This window comes from Glycine max, chromosome 13, assembly GCF_000004515.6.
Source record: "Glycine max cultivar Williams 82 chromosome 13, Glycine_max_v4.0, whole genome shotgun sequence".
In the NCBI taxonomy this organism is placed as follows: Eukaryota; Viridiplantae; Streptophyta; class Magnoliopsida; order Fabales; family Fabaceae; genus Glycine; species Glycine max.
The window spans coordinates 42,750,148-42,766,464 of NC_038249.2; the positions used below are offsets into that span (position 1 = coordinate 42,750,148).

At 35.3% G+C, this 16,317-nt stretch overlaps 2 protein-coding genes across 7 annotated transcripts; one reads left to right on the forward strand and one right to left on the reverse strand.

Annotated features, from left to right (window-relative positions):
* The first annotated feature begins 904 nt into the window (after nucleotides 1-904).
* LOC100804199 (pre-mRNA-splicing factor ATP-dependent RNA helicase DEAH7) lies at nucleotides 905-10,685 on the forward strand. Of its 6 annotated transcripts, none has more exons than XR_005888024.1 (19): nucleotides 905-1,065; nucleotides 1,214-1,297; nucleotides 1,395-1,536; nucleotides 1,647-1,859; nucleotides 2,236-2,306; nucleotides 2,750-2,960; nucleotides 3,195-3,368; nucleotides 3,496-3,641; nucleotides 3,872-3,969; nucleotides 4,306-4,411; nucleotides 4,544-4,721; nucleotides 4,816-5,045; nucleotides 5,138-5,314; nucleotides 7,411-7,482; nucleotides 7,593-7,769; nucleotides 7,970-8,031; nucleotides 8,131-8,283; nucleotides 8,363-10,091; nucleotides 10,433-10,685. XR_005888024.1 is itself a non-coding variant. In XM_006594988.4 (18 exons), exons 2-18 carry the CDS (start codon nucleotides 1,292-1,294, stop codon nucleotides 9,960-9,962), a joined length of 3,816 nt encoding a protein of 1,271 aa, XP_006595051.1. In that variant the 5' UTR covers nucleotides 905-1,065; nucleotides 1,214-1,291; the 3' UTR covers nucleotides 9,963-10,359. The 6 variants fall into 6 exon arrangements, 2 of the variants coding, with proteins under 2 accessions (XP_006595051.1, XP_040864454.1); XR_005888026.1 differs by having other exon boundaries at nucleotides 3,198-3,368; XR_005888027.1 differs by having other exon boundaries at nucleotides 1,398-1,536.
* A 2,174-nt stretch (nucleotides 10,686-12,859) lies between these two features.
* LOC100807406 (ETHYLENE INSENSITIVE 3-like 3 protein) lies at nucleotides 12,860-15,769 on the reverse strand. Its single transcript, XM_003543503.5, has 3 exons — nucleotides 15,487-15,769; nucleotides 13,267-15,037; nucleotides 12,860-13,165 (listed from the first exon to the last, which is right to left on the reverse strand). The coding sequence occupies exons 1-2, from the start codon at nucleotides 15,519-15,521 to the stop codon at nucleotides 13,297-13,299; spliced, it is 1,776 nt and encodes a 591-aa protein (XP_003543551.1). The 5' UTR covers nucleotides 15,522-15,769; the 3' UTR covers nucleotides 12,860-13,165; nucleotides 13,267-13,296.
* Between the last annotated feature and the right edge of the window lie 548 nt (nucleotides 15,770-16,317).

Here is a 16,317-nt window from a genome sequence, read left to right on the forward strand (position 1 = left end):
TAAAATAAACACTCCTTAATAGTCAAAGCAAAATTATTTACGGTCAAAGTTGTGATGAAAAAATGAGTACTTATGAATTCATATTTAACTATAACACCAAGTGTTAGAGAAATTTTATTTTATTTTATAGATCTACCTCAATCTTATTAAATTAGTTGAGACTTTCTTACATGATTATTTGTTTTAAAATTTAAGTATAATTGATTCTGATAAATTAGATTTTAAATTAAAAAAACATGATTGAGACATGTGTCTAAATTAATTTGAACGATAAAAATTGCTTTTGAACATGTACAAATCAAGAGGAATTAATTATGAAAGAAAAACAAACTAACACTAAATGCAGTAGAAATCACAATTGAATATGATCTCTAATCAAGGTAATGACCCCATGATTGATAGAGGTCAGCGTAAGAGTTTCTTCTCCAAAGATGTGAGAATAGACAAAATGATTATCTTTAAAGAAAAATATTATGCCTAAATGACTTTCATAATCTTCTCGGAATTATTATAATAACATCGATAACAAATACAAATTTTTCAAGATTCAAGAGTGAGTTGTTCTTTTTTCTCCTATTTTTTTCCTTTTCCTTTGTGTCATTGGTCACTTGGCAAACAAAGTTGTTTTTCTAGCTGTTATTTCTGAAATAAAGCCTTTGAAAATTACATATATTAATAGAGAAAAGAAACATAAAGATAGACAAGGTTAGCATCATGCTTTAAGAAAAATGAATACTTATTATATATAATTTCCTTGAATTAATAACCGTTATATATACTCAAAGGAGATTAATTTCTAATTCAATAGACGAGGAAAAATCCCTATTATCTGACCTACGAACAAAAATAAAACATGTATATTCTGTGTCTTATGACTAAACTAATATTTTATTGAATTTTTTAATGTCTTTTTATTTGTTTAATCTTTGCCCTCTCTCTGAAGTGGGTCGTCTGGGAGCAAAGACGAGATATAAAAACTAAAGGGGTGGCGTCCCCGTCACTCTCTGCGGTGAACCGGCGACGTTCAGATACTTCTGCGACTGCGATCGAGTGTGTAAAACTCAGGTACGAATCCCAAAATATTAGCAGCGATAAACCTAATTTGAATATATCTTTTAGTACTCAATTTGGGATTGCTTAGCGACGTGTCTGTATTAGGGTTCTAGGAATGGGAATATACTTCGTTGCTTAGTTTCACTTCAATTTTCTGTAGAGAGCCGCGCTTCGATTGGAATTGTTCTGTTCTCATCTTCAACGATTTTGGGGCAAATTTTTTTAGTTAAACCACATCATGGAGGTTAGTATCGTATTAATTCTATTGCTCAGCACGTTAAATGGTTTCGAAATTTGGTTTCACTACTTCAGCTTATTGTTGTTTGTTTGTTTGTGAATAGAAGGATGGAACTGGTGCTGGTGTCATTGACATAGACAAGACCACGACGACATTGGAACAGGAAAAACCTACTAGTGGTGGGCTCTATGTTCCTGGCAAGGATAGAGTGGTTTACGTGCCTCAGGAGAGAAAATCGCGTTTAGGTATTGTTTTGTTTTGATGTCCTTTTTGAATCACATGAGTTTCTGTTTTACATTCTTAGGCACTGAATGCTGATGCTGTTCATTGTTTATTTTAATTAATAATTTAATAGGACTCGATGCCCTTGCCAGCGCAAAACGGTCTCAACATGATGTGGGCTTCAAGGTGCCAAAAGAAAGAACCATTTCCATTGCAGCATCTGCAGAGGATGAAGATAAGTCCGAGTCATCTGTTTCTGAAGAAAGTGGGCATGATGGGATTGTCAACAGACGCAGACACACTAATAGGAGATACCGTGATACGACCAACGAAACATCTCATGCAGGTTTTTTTTAATTACTATATATAATTAATTTCCCTTTGTATAGTTGTTGCCACCAGTTGGATTCATGTACTCCTTTATCTTCATTGCCTGATATATTTAAAGTCATCAGAGGAGTTATTGATGAGAAAAAAACGGACAAAATGGTAAATAGCAAAGTTTTTTGGATTTATAAAGTGAGAAAGCAATGTAGTACAAAGGGTAATTGTAAAGGAAATTTCTCCAACTCAACATTCTTAATCTTTTTAAAATGATAATTTAAAGTTGTTTTTGAAGTATGTGTATTGCTTTTTATTGTATGATGGAATTTAGGCATTAATTTTTTCCTCAAGAAAAGCAAATAATAACCTCTGAAAGTGCTGTGATTTTGTCTGTACAGAAAGTTCTGTGACCGAAGATCACTATGGTGATACCAACCGAACTCCTTTAACAGAGCACAAGGGTTCAGATGTAAGATTATTTCTCTCTACTTTTTATTTATTTTCATATAATGGTCTCATTTTAATTCCTTAGGAACGACATTTAAAGTGTCATGCTGCTATCCTAAGGAAATACTTTATTTGTGAAACAACATTCAAACTTGTTACCTGCAGAAAGCATTGGGATGATAAAGGAAAAGGAAGAATCAAAAGAACTTTTGTTTTAGATTACTGTCTTACTTTTAAGTGGCTGTTGTTCCCTGTTGGTTTTTGCTGAAATATTTTGAAGATAGAGAATACGACAGGTGTTAGTTTTTATTGGAAGTGTTAAAAAACGTCTTTTCTCGATCTGTGCGATAAATAAACGTTCAACATTTTCATTTTTTAATATTTTGACATTTCCCATTTACAATTAGCCATTTTCGTTCAATAAATTTCTCATTATTTTGAAACTTTGCTTTATCAATTTTGAAGGTTCCTGCATCGCCTTCTAGATATGACAGGGAGGATCATAGGAGTGAGAGGAGGCATCACAGGGATGATTCAAGAAGCGGTAGTGGAAGAGTGCGGCAGTGGGACTACTATGAGAGTAGGGGATCTTATTCAGAAAGGGATTCACATAGTAGGTATGACCGTGAGTATGGCAAAAAGCGAAACAGATATGAAGGTTCCAGGAGAACGCCTGGTATGTAATTGTTATTTTCTGTTTCTTGTAAGTATTTTGGAATTAATCCAAGTATTGAAGCCAGGAAATGTCATGGACTTCTATGTACTTGGAATACTAAAAACTTTTTGCTGTGTTGTTCCAATTATATTGATTTGACATTTAAGATATTTTTATTAAAAAAAAATATAATTTTAAAAAATGTCATGAACTAGCTATTCTTTATGACCTAGGCGTTATCAATTTTTGTACCAGCAGGCAGGTCTGACTGGGACGATGGCCGATGGGAATGGGGAGACACTCCACGAAGGGACAGTGTCTCTAGTTCTAGACGTCATCAACCTTCACCATCCCCAATGTTTGTAGGTGCCTCACCTGATGCACGATTAGTTTCGCCATGGTTGGGAGGCCACACTCCTCATTCATCCTGTATGTTATTCTTAATATGATATTGTTTTTGTTATTGTCAAAATATTAATGTTTTTGGTTCTTATAATTGAATTTGATGATGGTAGTTTTTGAGAAATAATATTGTTATATCGTTAATTGAATGCAGTTACTTCATCTTCTCCTTGGGACCATGTTTCTCCGTCTCCTGTCCCAATACGTGCTTCTGGATCTTCGACCAAATCTTCTGTCTCTAAACATAATGGAAGGTCACATCAACTTAGTTTTTCATCTGAAACTTCAAATAGATATGAGGTATATTTTGCATTTAATGTCTGATAGTTCCCTTGTGTATATGATAATTCGTTATAGATGCTGAACAATGAAAATAAATGACTTTTAGCATAAATAAACAAAGCAAAGATCTGAAATGTTGCGTGGTTTTCTTCTTTCACAGTAATTAATATGGATTACTTCTGAGTTTTGATATGCATGCTATATCATCAACTTATATAATTATTAATTTCAGATTTTCTTGTGTTCAGGATGAAGTGGCTGATAAGTCTGACTTGGGTGAAGAACACAAGTATGAGATTACCGAAAGCATGCGTTTAGAGATGGAATATGATGCTGACCGAGCATGGTATCTAAATCTAGTTTGAAAAGTATTTTTCGTTGATATTGTTTTAAATCTCTTTTGAAATATGTAGTGTTATCATAGATGAATCTATTGGGAAAGAGAGATCAGAGTGCTTAATAATGATATATTGGAATAATATGCTGTTTCCTATGTTGTGCTTATCTTTTAGAATTAATTAATGGCTTAAATTGCTTCAAGTTTTTCTTGTTTGATATATAGATTCAAATTTTGACTCATCATGCAAGTTTTACCTTGTAGTGATAGAGCAGAAGTTGTAGATGATTCTTTCAAACTTCACGTTATATTATAGTGTGATCTAATTACGATTATATCATGAAGGTATGATAGAGAGGAAGGTAGCACATTTGATGGCGATAACTCATCACTTTTTCTTGGAGACGAAGCTTCCTTTCAGAAAAAAGAGGCTGAGTTGGCCAAAAGACTGGTAACTGTTAGAATTTCTGAACATATTTAAACTAACTTTTATTTTATAAGTGATGAGTTGGCCAAAAGCATGCTGTTTGGAGCATGTTGGTACGGGCTTATTCTCTTACAAGTGTTTTTATCTATTACACAGGTCCGAAGAGATGGGACCAAGATGTCCCTTGCTCAGAGCAAGAAGTTGTCTCAGCTCACAGCTGATAATGCTCAATGGGAGGATCGGCAACTGCTGAGATCAGGAGCTGTTAGAGGTACCGAGGTTCAGACTGAATTTGACGATGAGGAAGAACACAAAGTTATTCTTCTTGTTCATGGTAAATATTCATCTGGCCAACTTTGACATTTTAATGATGGTTGCATGGTATTACTCTTCATTTTTGACTAATTATTTTTCCCTGTTGACCACAGATACAAAGCCTCCTTTCCTTGATGGCAGAGTTGTTTTTACTAAACAGGCAGAGCCAATTATGCCATTAAAAGATCCAACATCTGACATGGCTATAATATCTCGCAAAGGATCTACTCTTGTTAGAGAAATCCATGAGAAGCAGAGTATGAACAAGTCTCGCCAACGCTTTTGGGAACTTGCAGGCTCAAAACTTGGTGATATCTTGGGTGTTGAAAAAACAGCAGAGCAGGTATTCTTCTTGGAGTCTGGAGTAATTGTGTCCTTTGCCTTTTCTGTTTGGTTTGAAAACTTCATCTTATATACTTTTTTTGTAAATGCTAGATTGATGCAGACACTGCTGAAGTGGGTGAAGATGGTGAAATTGATTTTAAGGAGGAAGCTAAGTTTTCACAGCATATGAAGAAGGGAGAAGCCGTGAGTGACTTTGCTAAGTCAAAAACCCTTGCAGAGCAAAGGCAATATCTGCCTATTTTTTCAGTGAGAGAAGAGTTATTACAGGTTGATTACTTTTTCTTGTTTATTTATATGTGGCAATTATTGATATGATAGGGCAGTGTTTGGTCAAAATGTAAGGAACATATGGGAATTCAATCTCTCGAGTTGAAGTAGTTAATGATCACAACCAATCAGTCTTTTTTTTTTGGTAAGCAAAACTAATTGTGGTACTGATATATGTACATTGTGTTCTTACTATTTGAAGACTATCAGAGTTAGAGAACAGAGTGAGAGAGAAAACATTAAGAACAGAAAAAGATGAAAAACTGATATTATTGATTCTGAAAGGTTAGTTACAAAGGAGGTATTTATAAACCTCTAGACCTTGAGTCTAAGCCTAAGACAGAATAACAGAATTATGTTAGTAAGAGTGGTGCTGTTAGCAAAAGCTAACAGCCCTAGCAAACTGTTTTTAACCGTTATTTTCATATACTTACTCTAATAAAGACCTATGGAAACCTAATTCAAGCTTTATTGCAAGAATTAACTCTCCATAGGTGTGAATTAGTAAAGACAGCCTTTCATCAAAAACCTATAGAACAATCCCCCCCCCCCCCCCCCCGATTACAAAACCAACCCTTATGTTGCTTTCCCATGAGTGAAAAGGAATATCAAATCCTTTTTCCAGATTTTTGAGCCAACTCCAGCAGTAGAAAATGGCATCCTCCATCAACTTCTGATCAGTAAACCTTTCATTTTCAAAGATAATTCTGTTTCGTTGAAACCAAATGCACCAGGTTAAGGAAGTCCACCATATTTGCCATCGCTGATAGATAAAACCCTTGATATAACCATGGTCATGTTGAAGGAAATGGTCTCTAGGTGATTTTGGGAAAACAGCCTTTATATTCAGCCAAGTCAGTGATTCCCACCAAAGAGGCAGTATTCTGTCACAATTAAAGAACAAGTGGGATACCTCCTACTCATTAGATCCGCAGAAAGGGCACAAGATATCATTCAACTCCACATTCCTCCTTCTCAAGTTAACCTTTGTTGGAAGTCTCTCCTGGATCAATCTCCAAATGAAATGATACACCTTACTTGGAATTTTGAGCTTCCAAACCTGATTAAATACCTCATCGTTGTTTTCTTATGGTAATTGGGAAGCTAACACTTTGTAAGCACTTCCCACGGTGTAAACCCCACAAGGATCTAACCTCCACCCCCAATTATCCTGCTGATTCACTTGCACTGTCACAGCCTCAATGTCCTTCATTAATTTTGCAACTATATCAACCTCCACTTCCCTAAAAAACCTTCTCCACTCTAGGTGCCATTCCCATCCTCCTGCTGTTGCGGTCCCCATCTGCTGGATTGAATGTTGTTGCTGCCGAGATATGCTGTATATACGAGGATTTTTCCTTTCATTTTCTTGATTATGTTGGTATTGGTAATTGAGTTGAGTATAAAAATATAATTATCATTATATGATTTTGAGATATAGCATAACCAAATCCCTTTTCCTTTTTTTCTCCTATTAGTTATGCATTTGCATATTGTAATTTCACATTTTATCTGTCAGTGAGAGAAGAGTTATTACAGGTTGATTACTTATTCTTGTTTATATATATGTGGCAATTATTGATATGATAGGGCTGTGTTTGGTCAAAATGTAAGGAACATATGGGAATTCAATCTCTTGGGTTGAAGCAGTTAATGATCACAACCAATCAGTCTAAATGTTCCAAATTAGGACAATGAATATCTTTGTCAATATATAGTTTTAATACATCGTTATATCATGTGGAAGGGGGTCAGGATTGAGCATGTCATGTCAACTCAATATTTTTCCTTTCATTTTCTTGATCATGTTGGTATTGGTAATTGAGTTGGATATAAAACTATAATTATCATTATATGATTTTGATATATAACATAACCAAGTCCCTTTTCCTTCTTTTCTCCTATTAGTTATGCATTTGCATATTGTAATTTCACATTTTATCTGCATGTTTGGATTGTTCTCCTTTTATCAATATGTTTTGATTCAACTGCCTTACCTTCAATAATATCTTTTCCACTTGGATTTTCTGTTCCAAATTGTCAGTCTTGGCTTATAAATGTTATTGTAATAATTTTCTTGAATATACAATGTGTAGGTGGTTCGTGAAAATCAGGTGGTGGTGGTGGTTGGAGAAACCGGTTCAGGAAAGACAACACAATTGACACAGGTTTTTATTGTCTTCTTCTTTTCCTTGCGTGTCTTGTATTGTTAGTTGGTGTTTATCCAATCAAGAAAGGAATCTGAGATAGAAAATCTTGACACTTGTTTGCTGAACAGTATCTGCATGAGGATGGCTATACTATAGGTGGTATAGTAGGCTGCACCCAACCAAGGCGTGTGGCAGCTATGAGTGTTGCCAAGAGAGTTAGTGAAGAGATGGATACAGAGTTGGGTGATAAAGTTGGCTATGCTATACGTTTTGAGGATGTGACTGGGCCAAAGACCATTATAAAGGTGAACCCAACTTATGTTTTCTATGATTAGAAATAATTTTTGTGCTGTTATTCTGTGCTATTGTGATTTCTTTTTGTTGCATTTTATATATTTGGTAATTGACACAAATGTGAGCATATACTGTAATTATGTGGATTTGGGACACATTAATCATAAACTTAATGTGCTATGCTCTAAACTTCAGTGGTTGAATTTTACAGTACATGACTGATGGGGTACTTCTACGTGAAACACTCAAAGACTCTGATCTAGACAAGTATCGGTATGGAAATATTAACAAAATTTGCCCTCACATTTATGCCATATTGTTTCTTTGCAATTAGAACAATATTACCAATCATCTGGTTTGAAACTGTTTCAGGGTTATTGTCATGGATGAAGCCCATGAAAGATCTTTAAGCACAGATGTTCTTTTTGGAATATTGAAGAAAGTTGTAGCCCAACGTCGTGATTTCAAACTGATCGTCACATCAGCAACTCTGAATGCCCAGAAATTTTCAAATTTCTTTGGAAGGTAAATTTAGTTTGTCAGCTAGCAGTGTTTCTTGTTATTGACTTTTGTTTGATTCAACCTAATTGTGGCATCTTTGCAGTGTACCAATTTTTCATATTCCCGGGCGAACATTTCCTGTGAATATATTATGGAGTAAAACTCCAGTTGAAGATTATGTTGAAGGTGCAGTGAAGCAGACTATGACTATTCACATAACCAGTCCTCCTGGTGACATCCTTATCTTCATGACTGGCCAAGATGAGATTGAGGCAGCTTGCTATGCCCTTGCTGAAAGAATGGAGCAGATGGTGTCATCTTCCAAGAAAGCTGTCCCTAAACTCTTGATTCTTCCCATATACTCTCAGCTTCCTGCTGACTTGCAAGCTAAGATATTCCAGAAAGCTGAAGATGGAGCCCGTAAATGCATTGTGGCCACTAATATTGCCGAGACATCATTAACTGTTGATGGTATCTTCTATGTCATTGACTCTGGCTATGGTAAAATGAAGGTGTATAACCCTAGGATGGGCATGGATGCTCTCCAAGTCTTCCCTGTTAGTCGTGCTGCTGCTGACCAGCGTGCCGGTCGAGCTGGTAGAACTGGTCCTGGTACGTGCTATCGGTTGTATACTGAGAGTGCTTACCTAAATGAAATGTTGCCCAGTCCTGTTCCAGAGATTCAGAGGACTAACCTTGGCAATGTGGTTTTGTTGCTGAAATCTCTTAAAGTTGAAAATTTACTTGATTTTGATTTCATGGATCCACCTCCACAGGATAATATTCTCAATTCGATGTACCAGTTGTGGGTGTTGGGTGCCCTTAACAATGTGGGGGGGTTAACTGATCTTGGGTGGAAAATGGTTGAATTTCCACTGGACCCTCCGCTGGCCAAGATGCTTTTGATGGGTGAACAGTTAGGGTGTCTTGAGGAGGTTTTGACAATTGTTTCCATGCTGTCAGTGCCATCTGTTTTCTTTAGACCCAAGGACCGGGCGGAAGAGAGTGACGCTGCACGGGAAAGATTTTTTGTGCCAGAGTCCGACCATTTAACCTTGTACAACGTTTATCAGCAATGGAAACAACATGATTACAGAGGTGATTGGTGCAATGATCATTTTTTGCATGTTAAAGGCCTAAGAAAGGCCAGAGAGGTTAGATCCCAGCTGCTTGATATTCTCAAGACTTTAAAGATCCCCTTAACCTCATGTTGGCCGGATACTGACATTGTCAGGAAAGCAATTTGTTCTGCATACTTCCACAATTCAGCAAGATTAAAGGGTGTGGGGGAGTATGTTAACTGCAGGAACGGGATGCCATGTCATCTTCATCCCAGTAGTGCTCTCTATGGTATGGGTTGCACTCCTGAGTATGTAGTTTATCATGAGTTAATCCTGACCACAAAGGAGTACATGCAGTGTGCAACAGCGGTGGAGCCCCAGTGGCTGGCTGAGCTGGGACCCATGTTTTTCTCTGTTAAAGATTCTGATACATCATTACTGGAGCATAAGAAGAGACAAAAACAAGAGAAAACAGCCATGGAGGAGGAGATGGAGAACTTGAAGAAGGTGCAAGCAGAGGTTGAGAAAGAAAGGAAACATAAGGAGAAGGAAAAGATGGCTAAGCATCAGCAGCAAATCTCCATGCCAGGTTTAAGGAAGGGTTCTTCCACATTCTTGAGGCCAAAGAAGTTTGGTTTGTAAATTATGTTGATAATACAGAGAAATATCAGCAGACTGTGAAAGAGAAGGCTGCATTCTGATTGTAATGAGATGTAAGAAATATTGGCAGACTAAGAAAGAGACGGCCGCAGATTCCTTGGATGGCGGCAGGTACTTCACTATCTTGATGTATTAATTAGTAGGTCAGAGGCTTCAAATATATATGCTGATTTAGGCAGGTTGAATTGCATAAAAGAATTTGATGACTCTCAGAATTCATCTTTGCTTATGAAATTCTTTTAAAGTACATTTGGTTAAGTGATTTCTTTCTTGGATGACATCTTTATGTAAATTATAGTGTGTATGCATCCTTTATAGCCTGTTGTGTAAAAATAATATCTTCAGCCATTATTGGAAGACTAAACGGTTTTTATACCCATTCATGTTTTGTTTAAGTTGAGGGCAATCTAAGGGAGGTACCATGGTGATAAACTTTTGTGATTTTGGTGCAGGACTGCCAGAACACACTATTTACATTATGGAAAACATTATTCGAAAGACCTGATAAACCTTTGCGATTTTGGTGCTGGACTGCCAGAACACACTGTATTTACATTATGGAAAACAATATTCGAAAGACCTGATATATTAGTTTTGGTAATAGCACTGAGCTCTTGGAATATTGTCGATTGCTCTGCAAGTTTCTAGGGTTCATAACTGCACAAAGCAGAAACTGTCCACATGAAACAACTGGTTATGTATTCCTATGGTGTGTGACCATGTCTAGTATTTACAACCTCATCTTCCCACTTATCATTGTAATTTAGTCATTGTAAGCTCTTCAACTCCTAAGCATCACGTTTTCCATACACAATGAGGTTTGAGTTTTAACTTCTAGACATTAATTAAGGAGGGGGGAGTGACTCTTTGTTTTTGCGATTTTCAAGGCAGAATTTGAACAAATAATACTATTTTTGCCTTGCCTTTGTTTGTGTTTTTCTCAATGTTAGGAAAAAGAAAGGGAGGTGATTGGCTCAATTTTGTTAGGACTTTGGGGTATTAAATCTCTTTTTTTTTTTTTTTAAATTTCTACATAAAGAAAAGAATAATTTTCATCTCCCTTTTTTACAGCAGTGTTAAATAGTATTTCCACTGGTTTGGATTATAAGCAAACAAAATTTTATGTATGTTGATTTAAAATATAACTAATTCTTAATTTATTTAATAAAATTATCTTTAAAATATCTTGTATTTAATTGAGACTGTATTTCTAATGATTCTATATTTTTTATATGAAGTTTTAATGAAGGACAATCTATGGAAAACAGTTTATTTTTTAAACGGAATTAGTAAAACTAAATGATGCAGACTAATATATTTTTAATTAGCATTTCCATCAAAAAAGTTTATTTTTTAAATGGAATTAGTAAAACTAAATAATGTTAACTAATATATTTTTAATCAGCATTTTTTTCTCTTGTATACGAGACAGGAGAGTACGAATTGAGGTGGCCACTTTGTATTGGCATAAATTTTAGAATAAAGAATAAATGAAAAAAAAAAAAACGAGACATAAATCAGGCAGATTTGTATATAAAACAGTTTGTCATTTTTTGTACAAACGAGCAATTCCTTTCTCCTTTTTGTATATAAGTAGCTTAGATTAAAGGAGAAAATGAGCTAAATTTTAAAAGTCTCGATTATATTTATAGATAGATAAGATGTGAGATGAAATATGCCATTTCAATATAGAAAGAAAATTTGGGAAGTAATAAATCTGAAATTTAAAAATTTGAAATGTTATTATCGAAAAAAATTGAAATGTTGAGGCAAAATATTTTTTTAATATAAAAGAAAATTTTGAAATGTTTAATGATTAAAAATAAGCGATATATAATGATAAAATAATGTTTATATAAAAACAGAAGTCAATAAAAGTTTTCATGCATAAAAAAATAAAGATGTAATATTATAAACAAAAACTTAGCACGTGATAGGCTTGTTGCTTTAAAAATAATAAAAATTGGATATGTTTCGGATATATAATTTGTATTATGTACAATCAGTACAAATATATATAACAAATTTAAGCTCTATATTCTGAAGGGAAAAAGAGTTATAGACTTCAAATTATATCCTTTTCGCTCTACCTTTTCTCAATCACGAAAAGAGGTTTACCCTAGTTTAGAATTTAGATGGGAACTTAGAGTGTCTTCCGCTTAAGGTAGGGACTAAAACCAAAATCCTATGTTATGTGTCCGAGGATACGAGGGAGATCCCAAAGATAGTCCTTCAATTTCGCATCATGTTCAAACAAGGTCTTAACAACAATCAATATTCTTTTTAGGGGGTTAAGGGTAGGGCAAGGAAAGAATCTAAAAATAACAAAAAACAGGAAGATGAAGAATCCTAATTCATCAACGTCATATGTAAAATGACATTATTAACAAATGAAAATAAATCAGCATGATAGTGACTCCTTAACTTGTCCGACACGAAGAGCGCATTTATTGATTCTATGGTTCGTAGTTTGAGCACTACGCCCTAGTGACACTTATCACTATGTCTATGACCTTTTTCATTTAATAATGTAGTGATTTACTACCCATATTTTAAATTCCTAATATGGACAAGTGCACAATTGTTGATTCGTTGGAAAACCCAACATACGTTATTAGCAGAACGGGAATTGATCCTCAAATTCACCGTATGAGATCCTACCCCTTCCATAAATTTTATTATACTTCATTATAAAATGAAAATTTTAAAAGAATAAAATGAGTTGATCATGTCAATTTTTTCTTCCATTGGAAAATATCCCTTCCCTAGGCAAACATAAGTATACTAAATGTTAAGCAAAGGGGGATGTATCAAACAGTCTTGGAAACACATGCAGTCACACTTTTATATAACCTACACAAAGCAAAGGAAAGAGCATGGAAACAATGATAATTTATTAAATTTGGAGGGAACCCTATTCCAAAAATATTTAGCTAGACATTCATATGTGCAGTTCAGTGAATCCATCAATTGACAAGTTTACATACAACCCCAAAACATATTTATTGATATGGAAATGGGGTAATCAATAAAACGGAATTCATGCTTCAGTTCTTCTGGACCTGTGCTTATGACTTGTTAACGTTCTTAATATTATATCTTTCAATCTCTAACTCCATAAACACTAATACCAATCTAGGAACCATAACCCAGAGAAGCAACAGGTGCTGGAATTTTTCTAGTTCCTGGAAAAGGAAGAACCAAAAAACAATAGAGAAGTCATGGATCAAGATACATATTATGACTCAGCATTATTTAAGAGAATAATAATAAAAATAGCACTTACGGTCCCTGCTGAGCTAGCAGTTTCAATAATTTATGCTCCAAAGTATTGTATCATTTCATCATCACACATGAAATCATCTAAATGGAATGGACTGCCGAGTCCTCCAAAATCTAATGACATGCTACTGAGGGGTGATCCAAAGAAAGAGTGATCCATAGGTCTATCAAGGTCATTTTGAAATGCATCTTTACCAAAATATTGCAAGTCTCCTCCATTAATTCCATCCCCTTTCATATGTACTCCTTGCAAAGAAACTACAACATTCTCTGGCCTAACTGCTTCATTGTTTGCAGAATGTAGCTGCTGCCCATCCTGACCGGGCTCATATCCTGCTGCTGGATTATAAAGATTATAAGTGGTTTCATGATGCATGTCAGGGTTTTGCAACTCAGGATAATGCATTGGCCTTCCACTCATATACATGCTTGCTGAGGAAATCAAGTTGTTTGTATGTAAATAAGAGTAATGATCAACCTCAGGTGCTGGTAGTTGTGCAGACACCTCAAGTCCTCTTTCCAGTGGCCTTGCAGCAGAATCTGTCTCATTGCTCTGCTCATTTCCATGAATCTGGACTCCACCCATTTGTGCTTCTGTCGGGTTCATATTGAGCCCATTGCTTCTTGGCTCAACAAGTGAAATTTCATTGTCAGATTGTGCTGGTGGTTTGTCATTGGCCCTTCGGGGTTTTTTGGGCCTGGGTTGCTTCTTAGCTTGATCTGTATCTTGGCCAGATTTCCTAACCCTGCGCAAGTTATCTGACGGTTCGGTATCCATAAACTGATTTCTCCTATTTTCTTTAGAAGAAACAGAACCAATGCCATCATCAGTACCGTCAACATCATAGTTGCTAGCACTACTAGTAGCAGCTTGCCTATTCTCAACTGGAACACCAGGTGGCACTCCAGTTATTCCAGATGTACCATTATCACTACTAGGCTGCCTAATGAGAGCTTCTTCTTGACTTAATACCCCCAACCAAATTGCACTTTCCTTTGCTGTCATCTTGTCTTGCAAGCATTTTGACTGGCGGACATGCTTCCTTATCTTTGCAATATTAGGTGACATGTGCTTTATAACAGCAGTAAGTACTCCCACTTTCCACATCTTCTTCAAATCATGGGGCTTCTTATAAGGAGGACTCTGACCATGAGGTAAATTCAACTGTGACCACCAATCTTCATTCCCATTTGGCCACCAAGGTGGGGGTATACCCTTTTCCAATGGATACTTCCTCTGAGGAGGATCACAATGTTGCATCAAAGCAGATAAGAGTGATCCAAGCGTTGCATCTTGCAAATCTTGGAGAATGCTCTGCGAGTTACCATTTCGGCTGTTATCGGCCTCACTCATTGCAAGACAGTCCGCTTCATACTTGGCTATGGCTGCAGGGCCATTCTTATCAAACCTAACTTTCTCCTTCCACCAAGCTCTAATGTTATCAGAGGAACCACTAACTGGCTTTCCCTTCTCAGGAATGATACCGTACACAAATCCACGAGCTTTGCAGACTTCCATGAGCTTCAGCATATATTTAAGAATCCCATCTTGTGCTCTAGACATTTTCTTTCTACGAGCTTGATCACTGGACTGCCTCGGCTTTTGCTTTTCTGCAGCTTGCTGCGCTTCTAGCTTCTGTTTTTCCTTCAGCCTTTTGAGTTTGATTCGATCCTTCCACATTCGCCGCTCCAATTCTTCTGCTTCAATCTCTTCATCGCTGACATCTTTCTCTGCTATATTGGGGCATCTAATATCATCAACTTCTATATCCGAACTGCAATTTAACGTGTCGCCATTAGTCAGGAGAATTAAACAACGAAATCTCTTAGATTGGTTAAAAAAGTACAAATTTTGAACTTAAAGTGCTGAACGATCTCGCCTACACTTTCCAAGAGACAGATTCCTTAGTAAAATTATTGCACAGTAGTTAACAACTTGACACCCCCATATCAGATTGAAAACTGACAAAACAGTAAGAAATTTATAGATACTGAGTCCCAAAAACCAATAAACTCAATCCAACTAAGTCACGATTAACAAAAACCAATAGAAGTTCAAGGAGCAAGGCTATTATAAATAAAGATATAGCATTCACAATTCACAAATCATAAAACCACAAAAAAAAAATCTGAAAAGACTAACAAGAGAAAACCACGAAACATATGACAGTAAAACATGGAACAAAATTGAAGTTCTGAAAATAACAAAACATGATAGACACACCAGACATCAGCTCCAATTTCTTCCATTTCGCCCATCAATCTGGAATTGAAAGCACAAAGATTTGAACTTTCCGATTCGACTCTTCTGGGTACCCTCTTTTTTATTCTCTCTTCTTACTGGCGAATTCGGCGAAGAGGGTGAGAACAGGAAAAAAAGGTTTTAGCTTTTACGACCCAATAATGTTCGAAATTCGATGAGCCTAAGGGAGAGAAGACAATTTTAATTGAAAGTGTGGCATTCAATGTGAAGATACTCTGCGTTAGGCGTATTTTATGTAGAATGCACCTCACCTTACCTCTCCATCAGTCAAACTTTTATTCCATTTCTGTCTTTCGCATTTTCTGAACTAAATCCACGGGCGTACTTTAATTAATTATTTTTAAAATAACTGGAATTGAACTTTGATAGTTTTTTCTTTAAGTTTAAAGTTTTTCTATATACAAATCAAAATAACTTTTTAGATATTTTTTTAATTTCTTATCTCTTTTATTTTTTATCTTTGTTTTTAAATTAAATTTTAATAATATTTTTTAAATTATCAATAATTAAAAATAAATTTATTTCACAGTATAAATTATTTATCATAAATATAAAATATAATTTATATATTAAGAACATTTAATTCAACCATACATTTTGAAATATGATTATCTAATAAAAAAACAGATTTTTTTTCTTTCGATACTCTAACATAAAGATTGTTATAATTTATAGCCATATGATCAAAATTACTATTAACTTTTACAATAAAGCCACATCAAATATTTTTTTAGGTCACTATATATGCTATTATTTTAAAATATTTATTAATTTTATTGATGATTAATTTTT

What these genes read in the sequence shown, in the direction of transcription:
- LOC100804199 (XM_006594988.4), top strand. An exon ending in AAACTTCAAATAGATATGAG is followed by an intron (nt 3,642 to 3,871) that starts GTATATTTTGCA and finishes TCTTGTGTTCAG; the next exon opens with GATGAAGTGGCTGATAAGTC. An exon ending in TATGATGCTGACCGAGCATG is followed by an intron (nt 3,970 to 4,305) that starts GTATCTAAATCT and finishes TATATCATGAAG; the next exon opens with GTATGATAGAGAGGAAGGTA.
- LOC100807406 (XM_003543503.5), bottom strand. Translation starts at nt 15,521, where the DNA reads ATGGGCGAAATGGAAGAAATTGGAGCTGATGTCTG. An exon ending in GAAATTGGAGCTGATGTCTG is followed by an intron (nt 15,038 to 15,486) that starts GTGTGTCTATCA and finishes GTTAAATTGCAG; the next exon opens with TTCGGATATAGAAGTTGATG.